Here is a 16294-nt window from a genome sequence, read left to right as displayed (position 1 = left end):
GATTTAAAAAAAAGATATTTTTATTCATTTTATTTACCAACCAAAGTTCCCCCTCCCCTCTTCCTCCTCCCCCTCTCCCCACTCCTACCCACTTCTCAGAGAGAATAAGGCCTCCCATGGGGAGTCAACAGAGCCTGGCTTATCAAGTTGAGGCAGGACCAAGCCCCTCCCCACTGTGTCAAGGTTGAGCAAGGCATCCCACCATAGGGAACCAGCTCCGGAAAGCCAGTTTATGCACCAGGGATAAATCCTGGTCCCATTACCAGGGTCCCACAGAAAGACCAAGCCATACAACTGCCACCCTTATGGGCCTAGTTAAGTCCCACGTCTGCTCCCCAGCTGTCAGTCCATGAGCCCTTACTGGCTCGGGTCAGCTGTCTCTGTGGGTTTCCGCATCATGACCTTGAGCCCCCTTGCTCACGTGATTCCCTCCTCCCTCTCTTCCACTGGACTCCTGGAGCTGAGCCCAGCGAAGGCTGATTTCTAGAGGATCAACTCTAAAACCTGACTTAGAGAAAACCAAACACGCGCCACCCAGTGGTGTTAAGGAGCACTGCTTTATGGGCAAACTGCTGGGAAGTTTTAATTTCATTGATCAAATTAACTGCCTCTTTTGAGTCTGTGGGCAATCCTACTGAGTGCTTTCAAGACTTTTAATTTAAACAAAAACTAGATCAATTAAGTCCTCAGTAGTAGGAATGTGGAAAATTTCGTCCCAAACACCCTTATGTGTTTGGGAGTGAATTCTTCTTAATTGATTAGAGATACACGCACATTTAGATAAGTTTTGATTGTGTAAATTCATTACTTTGAAGTCCTAAAAGGCGAACTCAGTTCATTGTCCTATCTTGAAAAGCAAAATTTAAGAATCATTGTAGAGAGTGATTTCTTTCCTTTTTTTTTTTTTTTCTTTGCTGTCGTACTACAAGATCCATAACTACCTTTCTCTGCAGTGGAGTAGGCTTATAGAGTGGGATGGGAAGGCGTTGTTTTAGTTTTCTCCTTTGAGATCTGGACAGTGTGAAAGGAGAACATTTAAAAGGCACGGGCCTTCTTTGCATTTTGCTGACTTCAGGAAGGGTCAGTTCTGAAAGGGCTTCCTAAGTGAATATGGTATTGCTCCGGTTCTTACACAACGGCTTCAATTATTACTACCGGAAAGATGAAGTTATAGGTGAGCACATATTAAATTTAGTAGAGTTAAACTATGAAATCGTAACATCAGAGGAGGGGCAGAGAACACAAGGAGTCATAGCTTATTAAGATGACTTCCAGTGATTCATTGGGTCACACCTGCTTATGAGGCTCAGCAAGGTTTAGAAACTGTAAATCAGGACCAGGAACATGTTTCCACCTCCACCCCAGTCTCTGTGCAGATCCAGCTTGATCCCAAGAGCAGTGTCACTGTCACCAGCTCCTGACTTTATGCACTTCAACACCACGTGAACACAGGAAACAAACCCCAAACATGCCAGAACATTCTTGGCAGTTTGTACATTTTGTTTCACAGACCTGCTGAAAACAATGAATGAAACTTGAGATTATAAATGCTCTCACTAACAGTTTTTAGAGACTTTCAGGTTTTGACTTCCTGCCTGCAGGAAGGAAATGACAGTTGGCAGTGTGGACAACAGGTGTCCTTTGGATGCAATGGTGTCTTCTGCTTACTAAAATAAAAAGCACTGCATCAACACTCCTGCATGGAAGTGAATTCAAACCACAGGAGTCAGTCTCTCCACCCGCGACCCAGCTTCAGAAACCAAATGTGTTTTTTCTCAGGAAGTTTTGACATCCAGCCAGGCAAAAGCAGGCTAAGGCATAGGCCTCTCAACTTAGTGTTGGACTCTTTCCAGCACAGCATTTGGGGCGTTTGAAAAGGGTGTTTGCACACCTTCTGGTTGTTGAAGTGCAGTTGCATGACAGATTCATCAGGGAACTTAGGAGGGAAGGCGACAGGACTGGAGTACACAGCTCTCCCCTGGAGGGTTGGTGATTTTTTTAACCCTCTTGCGTCTCCCTTTGTCTTTGTCTCCAAGTCTGGCCCTGGCATTGTTGCTTCCTTACAGCTTATTGTTAGCATAGTGAGCAAGCTAGTTGCACTATCACTCAGATGTCCTCCCTGCCTGCCAGTCTATTAGTTATAATTCAGGCAAATCAGACAATGAGATGTGAAGACTGAAATCACTGAAGGCTGTGCCTTGGATGGTACAAACACCAGGCAGTTCTCTCCTAGTCATCTTTGTTAGAGCTCAGGTCTGCCATGCAATATGGCTTTGAGGGTACATAGGTTGGAAAATTTGGGAAAGATATTGTAGTGCCTTTGTCTGGAAAGGGCCAAAATTATTACCCAGTATCGGTTATGAAATGAGTTGTGTAACCCCCTAGACTTTGTCTTCCCTCTCTGACCTTAGGACCCCAGAGAACCATATGATGGAGGAAGGAGACATAGTAGGTGTAAGTATGACCAAGCAAATAAATTGAGCATGTGTGCTGAATGAGTAGGTTATGAGGGGACAGATGGCTCTCTCTTGATTTATCCTGAAATGCAGTGTTGGGAACAACATCATTCCCTTGGAATAAATGAGCTGTTAGCCATGAGTGAAGGCTGCATCTTCTGCAGCTGCTCTGGGCTTCCCTTTTTGTCTTCATTCATTGCTTCCACGAATATGTGCTAAGGGGCTGTTCTGTGCTGAGAAATGATGACACAAAGATGAGGGCAGATGTTTCCTGCTTTCAAGGAGTGGATGTCCTCTCTGGAGATCCAGTCTGTAAACCAGGATATAGATAGTTAGATAGAACTGAGAGCCCAGAGGGCTTCCAAAAGCACTTGGCACAAAGGAGGAAATGTCACTTGGAGAAAGTGACCACAGAAAGTTTGAACAGGAGAACGTACTCCAGATGAGCACCAAAGGATGAATCCATGCTTCTCAACTAGTCTGCAAAAGGAGGAGACAGTAACTCAGTTCTACTTGGGAAATGCTTTTCCATGGCTTTCTCCTGCTTGATGTTAGTTTTGTGGCTGTCTGCTTCTATTTAGTTTTTCCATTCAGAGGTTAAGTGGAAGTGAAATTTGTTTATCTAGCTCCTGCCCAAGGAAAAGGAGGGAAGTGAACTGGCAAATTGAGGACTTAAATACAGTGCAAGCTTTTTATTCAATTGCAGTGATTATTTTAAATTTATTTTTTTATTTTATGAGAATGAGGGTTTGGTTGCATGCATGCATGTGTGCCTGGGATGCATAAGAGGGTGTCAGATCTCCTGAAACTGGAGTTAAATGAGTTATGTGAGTGCTGAGAATAAAACCTGAGTTCTCTCAAGAGCATCTTAACAGTTGGGCCATCTCTCCAGCCCAATTGCAATGATTTTAAAACACATTTTTCTTAGTCTACACTTACCATCTAATTTCTTAGGTTTATGAAATATTTAGATGTTGGCAATGCTAATAAAATGATTTTGAAGAAACTCTCTTGTATACTGCTCTCCCTCATTTCCCAGGCACAACACTATTAATTTGTTGGGTCTCTTTCTGAATTTTGCATTTATATGACTATCACTACAACATTTTATAGTGAAAAATGACATTGCATCACTGAGAGTGTTAATCATTGTCTCTTCAACTTGCTTCTCCCTTCTCTTCAGCTCTGTCTATAGAGCATGAACACTCTTAACAAGAGTTTTCAGAGGGAGGCCTTTTCATTCCCCTATGCAAACAAAATGCTTCAGCAATAAGTAGATTTTGCTTTGAGTCAAGAGGAAGAGTGGTAGAGGTCTGTACTCAGTTCTGAGAATGGTCCTCTGCTTTCTACATTTTTCCCAGTGTCATGTCTTCTGAATTACCAGCTTTTGCACGTGTCTGAATGTTATTTATCCCTTGTACCTAAACCTCACTTGTTTTTCTTGATGTTCACAGTAAACTTTGTGTGTGTGTGCATGCGTGCACGTGTATGGGAACACAGATGCAAAGAACAATGGTTCCCTTTTGTATTGGTTCATATGAACAGTTGAGGCATTGCTAGAGTGGGTGTTTCTTGCTGTGCTTACTTATCAGTCTACCCCAGTCATTTCACTCTCTGGATTAATGTCACCCTTCTGCTGAGTCTTCTGTTCCCTCTGCGTCTGGCTTCTGTTTATTTACTCATTCATCACATAGTTTACTGTCTTAGTTAATTTTTTGTTGCTGTGAGGAAATACATTGACCAAAGCAACTTAAGGGAGAAAGAGTTTATTTTGTTGGCTCACAAACTGGGGGTATGGTCCATCCTGGACATACAGCAGGAGCTTGAGACAGCTGTCACATTCTGTTCCCAATCAGGAAGTGGAGGGATATGATTGTGGAAAGAAGACTTTCTCCTTTGTGTTCAGTCTGGCACCCTGGATGGCACAGCACACAATAGGCAAGTCTTCCCAACTTGTTTAGCCTAATTGAGATAGTCTGTTTGTCTTAGTTAGGATTTCCATTGCTGTGCAGAGACACCATGACTCCAGCAACTCTTATAAAGTAAGGCATTAACTGGGGCTGGTTTACAGTTCAGTGATTGGAAGCTTTGTGGTGCACAGCAGACATGATGCTGGAGAAGGAGCCAAGAGTTCTACATCTAGATTGGAGGCAGCAGCAAGAGCAAGAGAGCCACTGGGCCTGGCTTGGACATTTGAAACCCAAAGCCCACCCTCAGTGACACATTTGCTCCAACAAAGTCATACCTACTCCAAGAACATTTTGGGTTTTTTTTTTCAATGTGAGACAAACTGGGCCATGTGGGAAGAGGGTCCTCAGCTCTGAAAATGCTTTCGTTAGATTTGCGTCTTGGGGCTGAGTCATTGCATGGTTTTCAGGGATTGACCTGACTGGGGCCACAAGAGAACAAAACAATGATAGAAACATGGACTCAAGGGCATAGAAGAGCTGGAATCAGGTGGGCTGGGGTCTCTGAAGGAGAAACCACAGTAAATTTAGTATATACAGTTGCGTGGGAAGATGGGGCTATCACATTCTGCCGAATAAAGGTAAGAACAGTCTCTTTAGGGTAGCAATCTTCAGACTGTAAGCATTCATGGCGGGTGATGGGGAGAAAGCTATGCTGTACATTCTCCGCACATGCTATCAGTCCCCACACATAGACAAGAGGTGCTTAGCCATCTCTCTAGGCCTCACCCTGGAGGGAAGGCTTTGCATTTACCCATGGATCTGAGGCTATGGTCCTTGACATGACCATGACCATGACCATGTCAATAACATGTTCACTCAGACCTTCACACACTCAGAGCTTCCTCTATTCCTCACAGGTAGACAACTCCATTGGGGGCATTTTCTTGATTAAAGATTGATAGGTCAAGGTCTTGAGAGGTATAAGAATGAGCAGCCAAGTGTGAGCCTGGAGCCCAAGCCAATAAGCAGCATTCCTCCATGGCCCCTGCTTCACTTCCTTTCTCTAGGTTTCTTGCCTGGAGTGCCTTCCCTGACTTCCCTTCCTGATGAACTGGAAAGCTGTACAATGAGAGACCCCCTTCCCACAAATTGGTTTTGTTGGTTTTTTATCATAGCAGCAGATAGCTCACTTTCTGGAGGGAAAGAATCTGATGGGCTGAGGGGACTTCAGGTCTTAGGTAGATTGCAGGATGTCCTGTGACCCGGTGCCCTTTGTTCAGGCAGATGTGGCTGGAGAAGAGTGAAGGAATTAGACACCAAGGCTTTCCCCATCCCTGATCTGTTCAGCACCTTCTATAAGGATTTCCAGGTTTTCCTATGCATTTGTTTCATCTTGCATAGGGACTGCAGTGATCTGGATACATTAAATATTCAGTGGATATCAATATAGTCAACAATTATTCCCATGGTATTGGGTTCTCTGTGGGCAGATAGCAAGAATCACAGCCAGAGAGATGGCTCAGTGGTTAAGAATACTGCTCTTACAGAGAACCCAAGCTCAGTTTCCAGGTGGCCTACACGTGTGTTCCTGACACACGTGCATACACTCCCCCACACCCCACACCCCCACCCACATGAGAGAAAGAGAGACAGAGACAGAGAGACTAAAAAGAAAACACTGAGGATTTTTTTGTAATAAATTCTTTCCATGCCACTGTTCTACACTTATCGGATATTTATTTGTGGGGGAACTCAGTGGAGTATTCTAATATAACCTTCTCCTAGTCCCTGCTATGCTCTGCTGGCTCTTGCTGATCATTGCAGCTTCCTCTGTAGTTTTCTATCTGAAGTATCACCAACATCCCTCATTTATCTTAGTCATCCTTTATCTTTCTTTCCCTTTCTCATGGCCCAAAGGCAAAGTTGTCCCATGCTTTAGCTTAACTGTATCATATAATTTATACCTTTGGTCTTTGCTCTCTGTTGTTACTTATAGGTTTGTTCTTTCTATTGGACTATGAACACTTTCAGAGTAGGCAGCTCTGTCAGTCATTGTCACACCATAATACCAAGTAAAATGATCATCGTGGGCCCTCAAGTAAGTTTTACAAGGAAAGTATCCTTCATAAGTGGCTATGCATTTTACATATTTCATGTAATTTTTAGACAAGATACTGAGTTATGAATGTGGAAATCCTGATAACAGGTTTCTAATAGCACTATGACAGTTTCCTGACCATGGAATGAAGAACAGTGTAAATTTGTGTTGCACACTCATCAGCATGAAATAATGAATAAATACTATATCAGGAGAGATCCTGGTTAGGAAAATGATAAACTGAATCCAAACTCCCTTTCTCAGAACTTTGAAGAATTACAAAAAGTAGATTTGAAGATGAAGACTTAAGAGTTTGAGTACCTCTCTGCATGAATTTACTTATATATATATATACATATATATATAAATGGAACTAAAAGTATAGATGTATTCTAGTAAATGAAATCCTTTTCAACTGTAGAATTACATTATTCTAATAGTTATACCTACTAAGGGTTAACTATTATATAAGTGACTTGCACCAAAATTATCCATAAGCATTACAATAAAAACAAACAAAAACATCTGTTTTTAACCAGTATTCCCATGCTTGAGAGACTTCTAATAGGAGATGTGTGAATGCATTTAGTGGTCACTTCCACAGTGGCTCTGTTTCTTTAAGAGACTATGGTTGTTAAGTCAGAAGATCATTGAACCATGAGGGTCAATAAAAGAATAAAATCCCTGGTTAGCTATTGGAGTACAAGGAACTTGATCCCGGTGTGTGTTCGTATGCTGCTCACAGTCAACAGAGGAGTGCCAGACACTTGGTTGCTTGCTGCTCCTCAGGATGGCTTCTGGCAAAATAATTAAGCTGGTGTTTTTTGAGCTTCTGGAGTTTGCTGCCTTCTCCATTCCTACCCTGGTGATAATGGAACAATTTGCTACTTCCTATCAGAGCACAAAGATTTCATCTGACAGAACGCACTATTGGCTCATTGTTTCCTGTTCCATTGCCTATGTGGCTGTAGTGAGTCTCTTGATCTGGGTTCCGATAAAAGTTGTCTTATACAAGAAACGGCATCTTTACAAAAAAATTATAGGATGGTAAGTAAAAGAGCTCATTAGCAGGGAGTCCCTGCCATGTTTTTAATTCATGAATGTGATGTGCACATGTGTGCCAAGCATATGAACTTAGCACAAGTGTGTATTAGATTAATGATGAAATTGCACTCGCTGCCTGTAAATGTATTGATGCTGTGGTATCTTTTATATCTTCTCTATAAACATATTGATGTTATGCTATTGCTACATTTTCTATGATCATTTTTTCTGAATAACAAATTATGTATATTAACAAGGAATGTTGGTTTGACTGCTGCCAGTACTTTCTCAGTACTCTGAACTGTACAAAGTCTCCAGAGTTTCCCTACACACATCATGATCAGAAGATTAGCATGCAGAATTTCATGTTTGTGCCAACTGAAAGCAGCACTTCCTTCTAAGGGTTTACGTTGCCCTTTGTGGGTCCAAGGCACGATTTGGCCGCTCATTAACTGAGATGTTTTAGGCAACTTGATTACCAAGATTAAGTGGTGGTAAGTCCCATTATCCCTTGCAGGGAGAAAATATGTCTGTGATGATGCAGAATTACCTGAGATAAAGATTTGATGTTGCTAGGTTCAGTAGCATATGCCTGCACACCCAGCAAGCAATCAGGAGGCTGAGGTAGCAGGATCTAAAGGTTCTAGGTCGGCATGGGCTACATAGCAAGATTCTCAAAAGAAAAAAAGTGAACATAACAATGAAATCATCTTACTTTGGCATCCTATAGAACTACTGGATAGTACTGCAATCCTTGTTACTACGATATTTTCCCTTTTAGATCTTTAGATCTAGTTCTCACTTCTGGAATTTCTTTATTGTCTCTGATGAGTTAAATTCTCTTTGTTACTTTGTTACCAATCCTTTACTTTACAGGTGAGTAATGCGTAGAGAATTTGAAATAGGAAGAGCTAAGTGTTGTAATATAATTTAGGGCACAAACATAAAAGTCAAACATACATGGTAGAATAATCTTTGGAAGGGTGTTGACACAGAGAGCTGAAGTATGAGTAGAATTTACCAAGGCTCCTTAGCTTCTGACACTGAATGTGGCTCCCTGAACCTTGCCAGGGCGTTTTCTGTTCCTTAAGGGCAAGGCTTCTCAGAACTAAATCATTTTGTGGTTGGCACTGCTTTTGTCAATGGGAGGCAGAGACTTTCCAACCCTGGCTTGAGTCTCAGGCTCACAAATAGGGTACCTTAAAGGTGAACCATGCACCCCAAATTCCTTTGACACTCCAAGACTGTTGAATGAGTAAATGGTTTTGAGGAAATAGTGGCAATTCCAAATGACAGAGTGAAACAGTAGGACAATAGTCTACTGCAGTGACCCCGCCCCAAGACTCTTGGTTTTGATGGCTTGTTTTGACATTGTCTCATTTCTAGCACCTTATGCTCTTAATGTTATTCAGATCGCTAACTTTTTCATATAATTACTTTCCCATATAATTTATTATCAATATGAGTATTAAGCTACAATTGCTTTTTCACAGATCTGTGTGTTGAGGGTGTTATACATGGATTTTTATTTCTTAATTCTGACCACCTCATACAAGTATTTTACCTCAAAAAGTAGATGTTTTTAATGGTTGTGTCATTACTATTGCCAAAAAAACTTAGAAACTTTCCCAAAACCAGTTTAGTAAATAATAGAACTGGGCATTGGACTTTGGCCTGTCTCAGGCCATACTCGATATTCCAACCACGATTCTACACTATCTCTGATGGACAAGGTCTTGGCCTTCAGGGCAATTGAGATTGAGAAGCCTTTTGTTGCCAGTCTTCAGTGCATGGTGTACTCTCACCCTTCTGCTGTCTGCTCAAACTTCATTGCACACATCTGTCCCCACTAGTCCGTGGATCAAAGGGTCTTTGTTTGTTGCTACAGCTTCATCTTTCAGTGAGTTCTTCTGGGGAATCCTTGCCCTGTCTTTCTTTTCTGTTCATGGGTGAGGCTGGCCACAGGTGCTGTAAATGGTTTTTCATAGATATCAGTTTTATCTGTAATTTCAGTGAACTCTGCAACTATTTCCTCATGAGCTCATTCATGAACACTACCTAATAGTGACCTTTTAGTGTCATTAAAGGGAAGAAACAGCTCATGAAAACAACTTGTAGGCGTTTTACACACTCAGCAAACCTAAATTTAGACTTTATGGCAACTCAGTGCAGTTAGGTGTTGCTGTCCTTATGTTCTGGAGCAATAGAAACTTAAGTGATAACTTTGTTAGGAGATACAGCTGCCTTAGGGTGGGTCTGGGATCTGTAATGCCAGAGTTGTCTGATTCTGCACAAGTTCTTCTACTTTAGAAAAATTTTTTTCTTTCTTCTTTCTGATTTTGAAGGCCAGCCATGGTATACTTTAATAGTATTAAAATATATTTCTCCCAAGGATGTGCATTTCAGTAGTACTTATAACATGACTTCCAATGATATTTTGTTTGTCAGTTGAACATATGAGAGGCAATGCAGCAGTGATACCATTATAACCTCAAAGTTGTTTTTGCATTTACACAAATGCAATCATGTACAGTGTATCAAACCTTAGTTGCTATATGAAGATAGCTTTAAAAAACAAGATATATAGTGGGGAGTCACAAACATTATTATTTTAATTTATTATTTATTGTTGAGTAACTAGGTAGACAGTTGTTCATATAGTTTCACAAATCTTTAAGTTCATAGGTTTGATACTGATGAGACTATTTGAGAACTTCTCCAAGAGGCCCACATGAACCCTGTAGAATTCTGTCCAAAGAACAGGGGTAAGAAAGAGCAGACATGGATTCAAATCTCAGCTTTGACATTGTCAGATGTGAGTTATTTGTATTCCCTGAGCTTTAGTTTTCTCAAGAACCAAACAGGGACCATCTAGTCTCCATTTTTGGGATTTTTGTCTTAAAAACAAAAAACAAACAAACAAAAAAAAAACAGCATAAGACTGTGCATCTCAAATTGCTAATGAAGTGTCTCAAAGCACTATATGGATATCAGTGTTAGTGACCTCCAGCCAAACTGACTATATCCATTTAAACTGTGAGCTTGTTTAATCCATAGAGTATTAATCTATGAAAGACGTCATGATAAAACTGAAGTAATGTGGTGCTGTCAGTGGTACTCCTAAAATGTGAATCTCTTTTGTCATTTGAACATGAGAACCTGTAGAGTGATACCATTATAACCTCAAAAGAATTTTTGCATTTACCCAACTGCTTTGAGTTTCTCTTTCTCTGTGACCTACTGGACCGTGCTGCAAATTGACTAGGTGGCTATAAACCTTTCGTAAAGAGGAAGCAAGTCACGGAGCTGAAGACATAAACTAAGTCAACAGTAGAGACTGAACTTTCACTTGTGTCAAACACTTCCTCATTCTTTTAGAATCATTGTTCCTTTCTTCGTTGCCTATTATCATTCATATGGATTAGGGAGAGACTAGGTGGAACAAAGAAAAGCTGCTTAAGTTAATACCCAATCCATAACAGAGAGCTCTTCCTGGAGGAACAGAAGGCTCACCAGGGACATGTCTGTAGATATGTGGAAATTCCCAGATTGCCTCAGGACCAAGAACTGGGTTTCAGAGATCCTTCCCACTCTTTTTCATAATTCAACTCTTTCAAACTATGATGTACCAGGGATCTGCAGGATCTCAAAGTTTGAAAGGCCATGCTTTGAATTTGGATGTCTGTCTTCAGGGTCCTCCAGTAGGACACACAGCACCTGTGACATCTGTACTGCATTGCAGGGAATGCAGCCCACTGTTTTCAGTAGGATATCAGTAACCATTTATTATTATTATTATCATTATTATTATTTATGAGTATGATGGATGTTTTTGGGGTATAACAGAAGCATATCAAACTTTGTGTGTAGCTGATGATGACTTTGAATTCTTTAAGTCTTTTACCTCCATCTCCTAAGTGCTTGGATCACAGAAATGTACCCCCCCCACACTCCCAGTTTTGTGCAGTGCTGGGGATCAAAACCAGGACTTTTTGCACATTAGACAGGCAGCCTGCCAACTGAGCTGCATTCCCTCCTTGATCTGTATATCGGGGCCTTATAGTTATTTACTTACTAGTGCTCCCATGTGGCTGTCACTTTCCTCTCTATTCAGAATCAGTGACTTTAGCATTCTAGAATGCAGGCTTTCCTTCTTTACCCTACTCTATTTCATAAGACAGCAAGAGCTACCCTTTTGGTCTCTACCCACCATGTGCAAAAGGTCTCCATAGTCCATCATTTCTTCTCTTGTGGACCAGCTCCCTTTCCCCCTATAGGACCTTCATTTCCAGTCCCACCATGGATTTGATTTTCTGGCATGTTTCCTCATATTTTATATATTCAGACACAATATCAGGCCATTGTCCTGAGTTTGTTTAAAGAACAAGAAGAGCATGTTGCTAATTATGGCTAGGGTTGTGGAATTCTGTTCATCTCTCATTCTTGTCTAGTCCTTTTTAATTAGGATAGTGCAGTCATAAGTATTTAAAGATGGAATACCTTCTAAGACATGAGTCTCTTTTTTGTTGTTTGTTGTTTCGTTTTTGAGACAGGGTTTCTCTGTATTGCTTTGGAGCATGTACTGGAACTCTCTTTGTATACCAGGCTGGCCCTGAACTCCTAGAGATTTGCCTGTCTCTGCCTCCCAAGTGCTGGGATTAAAGGTGTGCACCACCACTGCCCATCAAGAAATAGTTTCTTGATGCTTCAAGAAATAAATGCCTGAGTCCTCTATACATACTGTGTACTGCTGAGGACATTTTTTTTCATTTGTTTGCAGTACTGAAGATCAAAGACAAGGCCTTATGCATTCTGGGCTGGCTGATCCTCTATCACTGAACTGCACCCCAGTTTTTTTGTTTTTTATTCTTGAGACAGAGTCTTGCTGTATGGACCACATTGCCCTGGAATTCAGTATATTCCCACATCCATCTCCAAAGTGCTAGAATTAGAGGTATGTACCACTATGTCTGGATAAAGAGTTTTTTAAATTGAAATATTTAAGTATATTTTCTTTTAATGGTCACATAGTAATTATACCCATTTTGGAGGCACACTGAGGCATTTCAATACATGTATATGATGTTCAAGGATCAGGTTAGGGTAACTAGCATATATATATATATGTATATATATGTGTATATGTCTTTACATGTTCTCAACTCTGCACTGAAGATATGAGTTTTCTCTTTTATTTGAAATATTCAGCTAAGTGGTGTTAACTCTACCATCCTATTGTTATTCTTCCCATAAGTCTTCACCCCTGTACTCCTTAACCTTCCTTGTCCATAAATTCCACTTCTGCATTCCTCCTGCCACTCCTAGCAGCTTGTTTATGAAGTAGGAGTACAATATAAAACAACAATAAAAGCACAGAATAGTAACCGTAGAGACCACTAACATGCTTATCACCATTTTGGTATTATATACTGTAGATGGATTGTATGTGATGTACTTTATGTTTGGCAGCATGATATATATATATGTATATATATATATAGTATACATTATCAAAAATATGTAAGTAAATCCTTGTGTTATGACTATAAGCTGGCTATGACATCACCAGGTGAGAGGAGTTTTCAAATCCATTGTTACCTTTTGAGATTGCTGTCATATATGTCAGTCATTGTCTACATAATCACTTTGTGGCTCATGGCTGCCTTCCTCTTTAATAAAGGTTTCTGAACATCATCTTTGTCCCTTAAAAATCAACTTGCTGGCTAGAAGAAATCTAAGAACTCAGGGTCTAAACTATTTCTTGCAAGATAGATAGACCATCTATCTCTTTTTTCTCCCTTTAAAATGGGATCTTAGTGTTTTCTGTGGTTTTAATTACCAGAATGGTCTTCCTTATTTACCAGAAAAACTCTGCCACCATGCAGCTTCCCTCCTGATCCACTTTCAAGACTTTGCTTCCCTTTGTATATCAGTGATCTTGGCCATGGCCAGGATATCTGTCCATCCCTCCCATTACACCCCTCTCTCTATGTTCCTTAAGCGTATCAAAAATATAAACTGCCATTTCTGTGATGTATCTTCAGGTTACTTCTAGGAGCACACTGTATCTGTCCCAAAAGTTTTAAGACACATGAAGGTATTCATGTCACCCTTCTGTCCTCAGACATGGTCCTGATTTATTTTTCAGTTTGTAGAATACCAGTCCTTTTTAACCATGGTTCCTGGACTTTGTACAGTTTTTGGAAGTCTCCTTGGGAGGCTGTCTGGCTTCCTAATGTCTGAATATTGTTTCTTCACATCCTTTTGATGTAAATACTGACTTAAACCATCAATTCAATACCATTGACTTAATTTGTTGTCATGCCACCAGCGTTAGAACTAAAGGTCAAGTCAACTGAAACTTCTATAAGACTTACTTCAAAGTGGAGACTTCTAAAAGATGTACATCAAAATAACTATAACATATATGCAAAGAACCCTGTATTGACTGATGCAGACTCTATGATTGCCACTTCAGTCTTCACAAACCCTATGAGCCCTGCTTAATTGACTTCTGTGAGCCATGTTCTTGTGGTGTCTTCCACCCATATGGCTCCTACAATTTTCTCCCCCCTCCACTCTTTTTGGGTAGGAGAACGTTAATGACTGTTTCTATTTTATTAAGGGTTATAGGTTAATTTGAGTTGTTTATCTGATCTTTGGTAAGTGGTACCTATGGAGAAAATTATCCATTCTTTTAGATTTTCCAAATTTTGTGGATTACAGGTTTCTAAAACATGACCCAACGATTTTTTGGATTTCTTCAGTGTTGGCTGTTATGTTCCCTTTTTCATTTCTTATTTTGTTAATTTGGAGATTCTCTTTCCATCTTTTAGTTAGTTTGGGAGAGATTGTCTATCTTATTGATTTCCCCAAGGAACCAACTCTGGGTTTTCTTGATTCTTTATATTGTTCTCTTTGTTTCTATTTTATTGATTGCAGTTTATTTCTTAGGTTCAGTTGCTTGGAAAATCTTTTCTAACCCTTTATTCTGAGGTATTGTTTATCTTTGATGTTTAGGTGTATTTCTTGTATGCAGCAGAAGGATGGATCCTGTTTTCACATTCACTCTGTTTGTGTCTTTTTCCTGAGGAAATGAGACCATGGATAGTGAGAGATTTCAATGGCAAATGATAATTCCTATTATTTTGTTGTTTTTGGTGGTGGTGGTAGTGGTGGTGGCATGTGTGTGTGTGTGTGTGTGTGTGTGTGTGTGTGTGTGTGTCTGTATTTCCTTTCTTTGAGATTTGTAGGTGTTTCATGGGTGTACTTAGCCTTCTTGGGTTGGAGTTTTCTTTCTAGCATTTTTCACAGGGCTGCATTTGTAGATACTGTCTCAATTTGATTTTATCATGGAATATCTTGTTTTCTCCATCTATCGTGATTAAAAGTTTTACTGAGTACAGTAGTCTGGGTTGGCATCTTATGTCTCTTTCAGCTTGCAGGACATCTTTCCAAATCCTGCTGTCTTTCAGAGTTTCCATTGACAAGTTGGGTGTAATTCTAATAGGTCTGTCTTTATGTCACTTGGTCTTTTTCCCTTACAGCCTTTAATATTCCTTTTTGTTCTGTATATTTGGTGTTTTGGTTGTTATATGGTGAGGGGACTTTCCTTTTGGTCCAATCTATTTGGTGTTCTGCATTGTCTTAGTTTTTATTCCTGTGAAGAGACACTATGACCATGACAATTCTTACAAAGGAAATGTTTAATTGGGGCTGGCTCACAGTTCAGAGGTTCAGTCCATTATCATCATGGCAGGACATGGTGGTGTGCAGGCAGACATGGTGCTAGAGGAGCTGAGAGTTCTACGTCTGGATCTGCAGACAGAAGAAGGACAGACTGCCACACTGGACAAGGCTTGAGCATATATAAAACCTTAAATCCTGCCCGCATAGTGCCATCATTCCTCCAACAAGGCCACACCTACTCCAACAAGGTCACACCTCCTAGTAGTGCTACTTCCTCTGGCTAAGCATTTCAAACACATGAGTTTATGGGGTCCATACTTATACAAACCACCACATATGTGCTTCTTTTACCTTTGTAGGCATCTCCTACTTTAGGTTAGGAAGGCTTTCTTCTATGATCTTGTTGAAAACATTTTCTGTGTCTTTGAGCTGAGATTCTTCTTCTGTTCCTATTATTCTTAGGTTTGGTCTTTTCATAGTATCCCAGATTTACTCGATGTTTCATGTCAGGAATTTTTTAGATTTACCATTTTCTTTGACTGATACCACCTCCTGTATTCTATTGATGATGCTTAGCTCTGTAGTTCCTGTTCACTTACCTGCATTTTCTATTTCTAGAATTCCCTCATTTTTTTGTTTTCTTTATAGCTTCTGTTTCTATTTTCAGGTCTTGAATAGTTTTATTGGTGTTCTTCAGCTGTTTGTTTTTACCTGACTTTCCTTAAAGGATGTATTCATTTCCTCCATTTTTTGTTCATTTTTCCCTTGATTTCTTTACATAATTTATGTGTTTCTTCTTTAACAATCTCCATCATCTTCATAAAGTTGGTTTTAATGTCTTTTTCTTGTGCTTCAGTTGTGTTGGAATATTCAGGGCTTGCTGTAGTAGGGTACCTGGGCTCTAGTGGTAACATATTGCCCTAGCTGTTGTTTATTGTGTTCTTACTCTTGCATCTACACATCTGGGTTTGGGGATGATTAAATGTCTGGGTGCTGATTTCTAGGTTTGTCTTTGTTGGACAGGTCTTTTATTCCTTGTTTTCTGTTTCCTCTCGGGTCTGTGGTTAAGAAGGGACTCTCTGCCTGAGTTGGGAAAT

The 16294-nt window shown here is 40.2% G+C and overlaps 1 protein-coding gene across 1 annotated transcript in view; it reads left to right on the top strand.

The window, feature by feature from the left end:
- The first annotated feature begins 7180 nt into the window (after nt 1-7180).
- Nucleotides 7181-16294, top strand: part of Tmem236 (transmembrane protein 236) — a 43923-nt gene continuing 34809 nt past the window's right edge. Inside the window, exon 1 of the mRNA XM_005081263.4 lies at nt 7181-7511. Coding sequence (XP_005081320.1) covers nt 7255-7511 — 257 coding nt within the window. The 5' untranslated portion in view covers nt 7181-7254. The remainder of the gene's footprint in view (nt 7512-16294) is intronic.

The sequence above is a fragment of the Mesocricetus auratus genome, unplaced genomic scaffold (genome assembly GCF_017639785.1).
Source record: "Mesocricetus auratus isolate SY011 unplaced genomic scaffold, BCM_Maur_2.0 Super-Scaffold_100013, whole genome shotgun sequence".
NCBI classification, from domain to species: Eukaryota; Metazoa; Chordata; class Mammalia; order Rodentia; family Cricetidae; genus Mesocricetus; species Mesocricetus auratus.
Note: the sequence above shows the minus strand (reverse complement) of the source record. Positions and strands in the feature narration are given on the sequence as shown.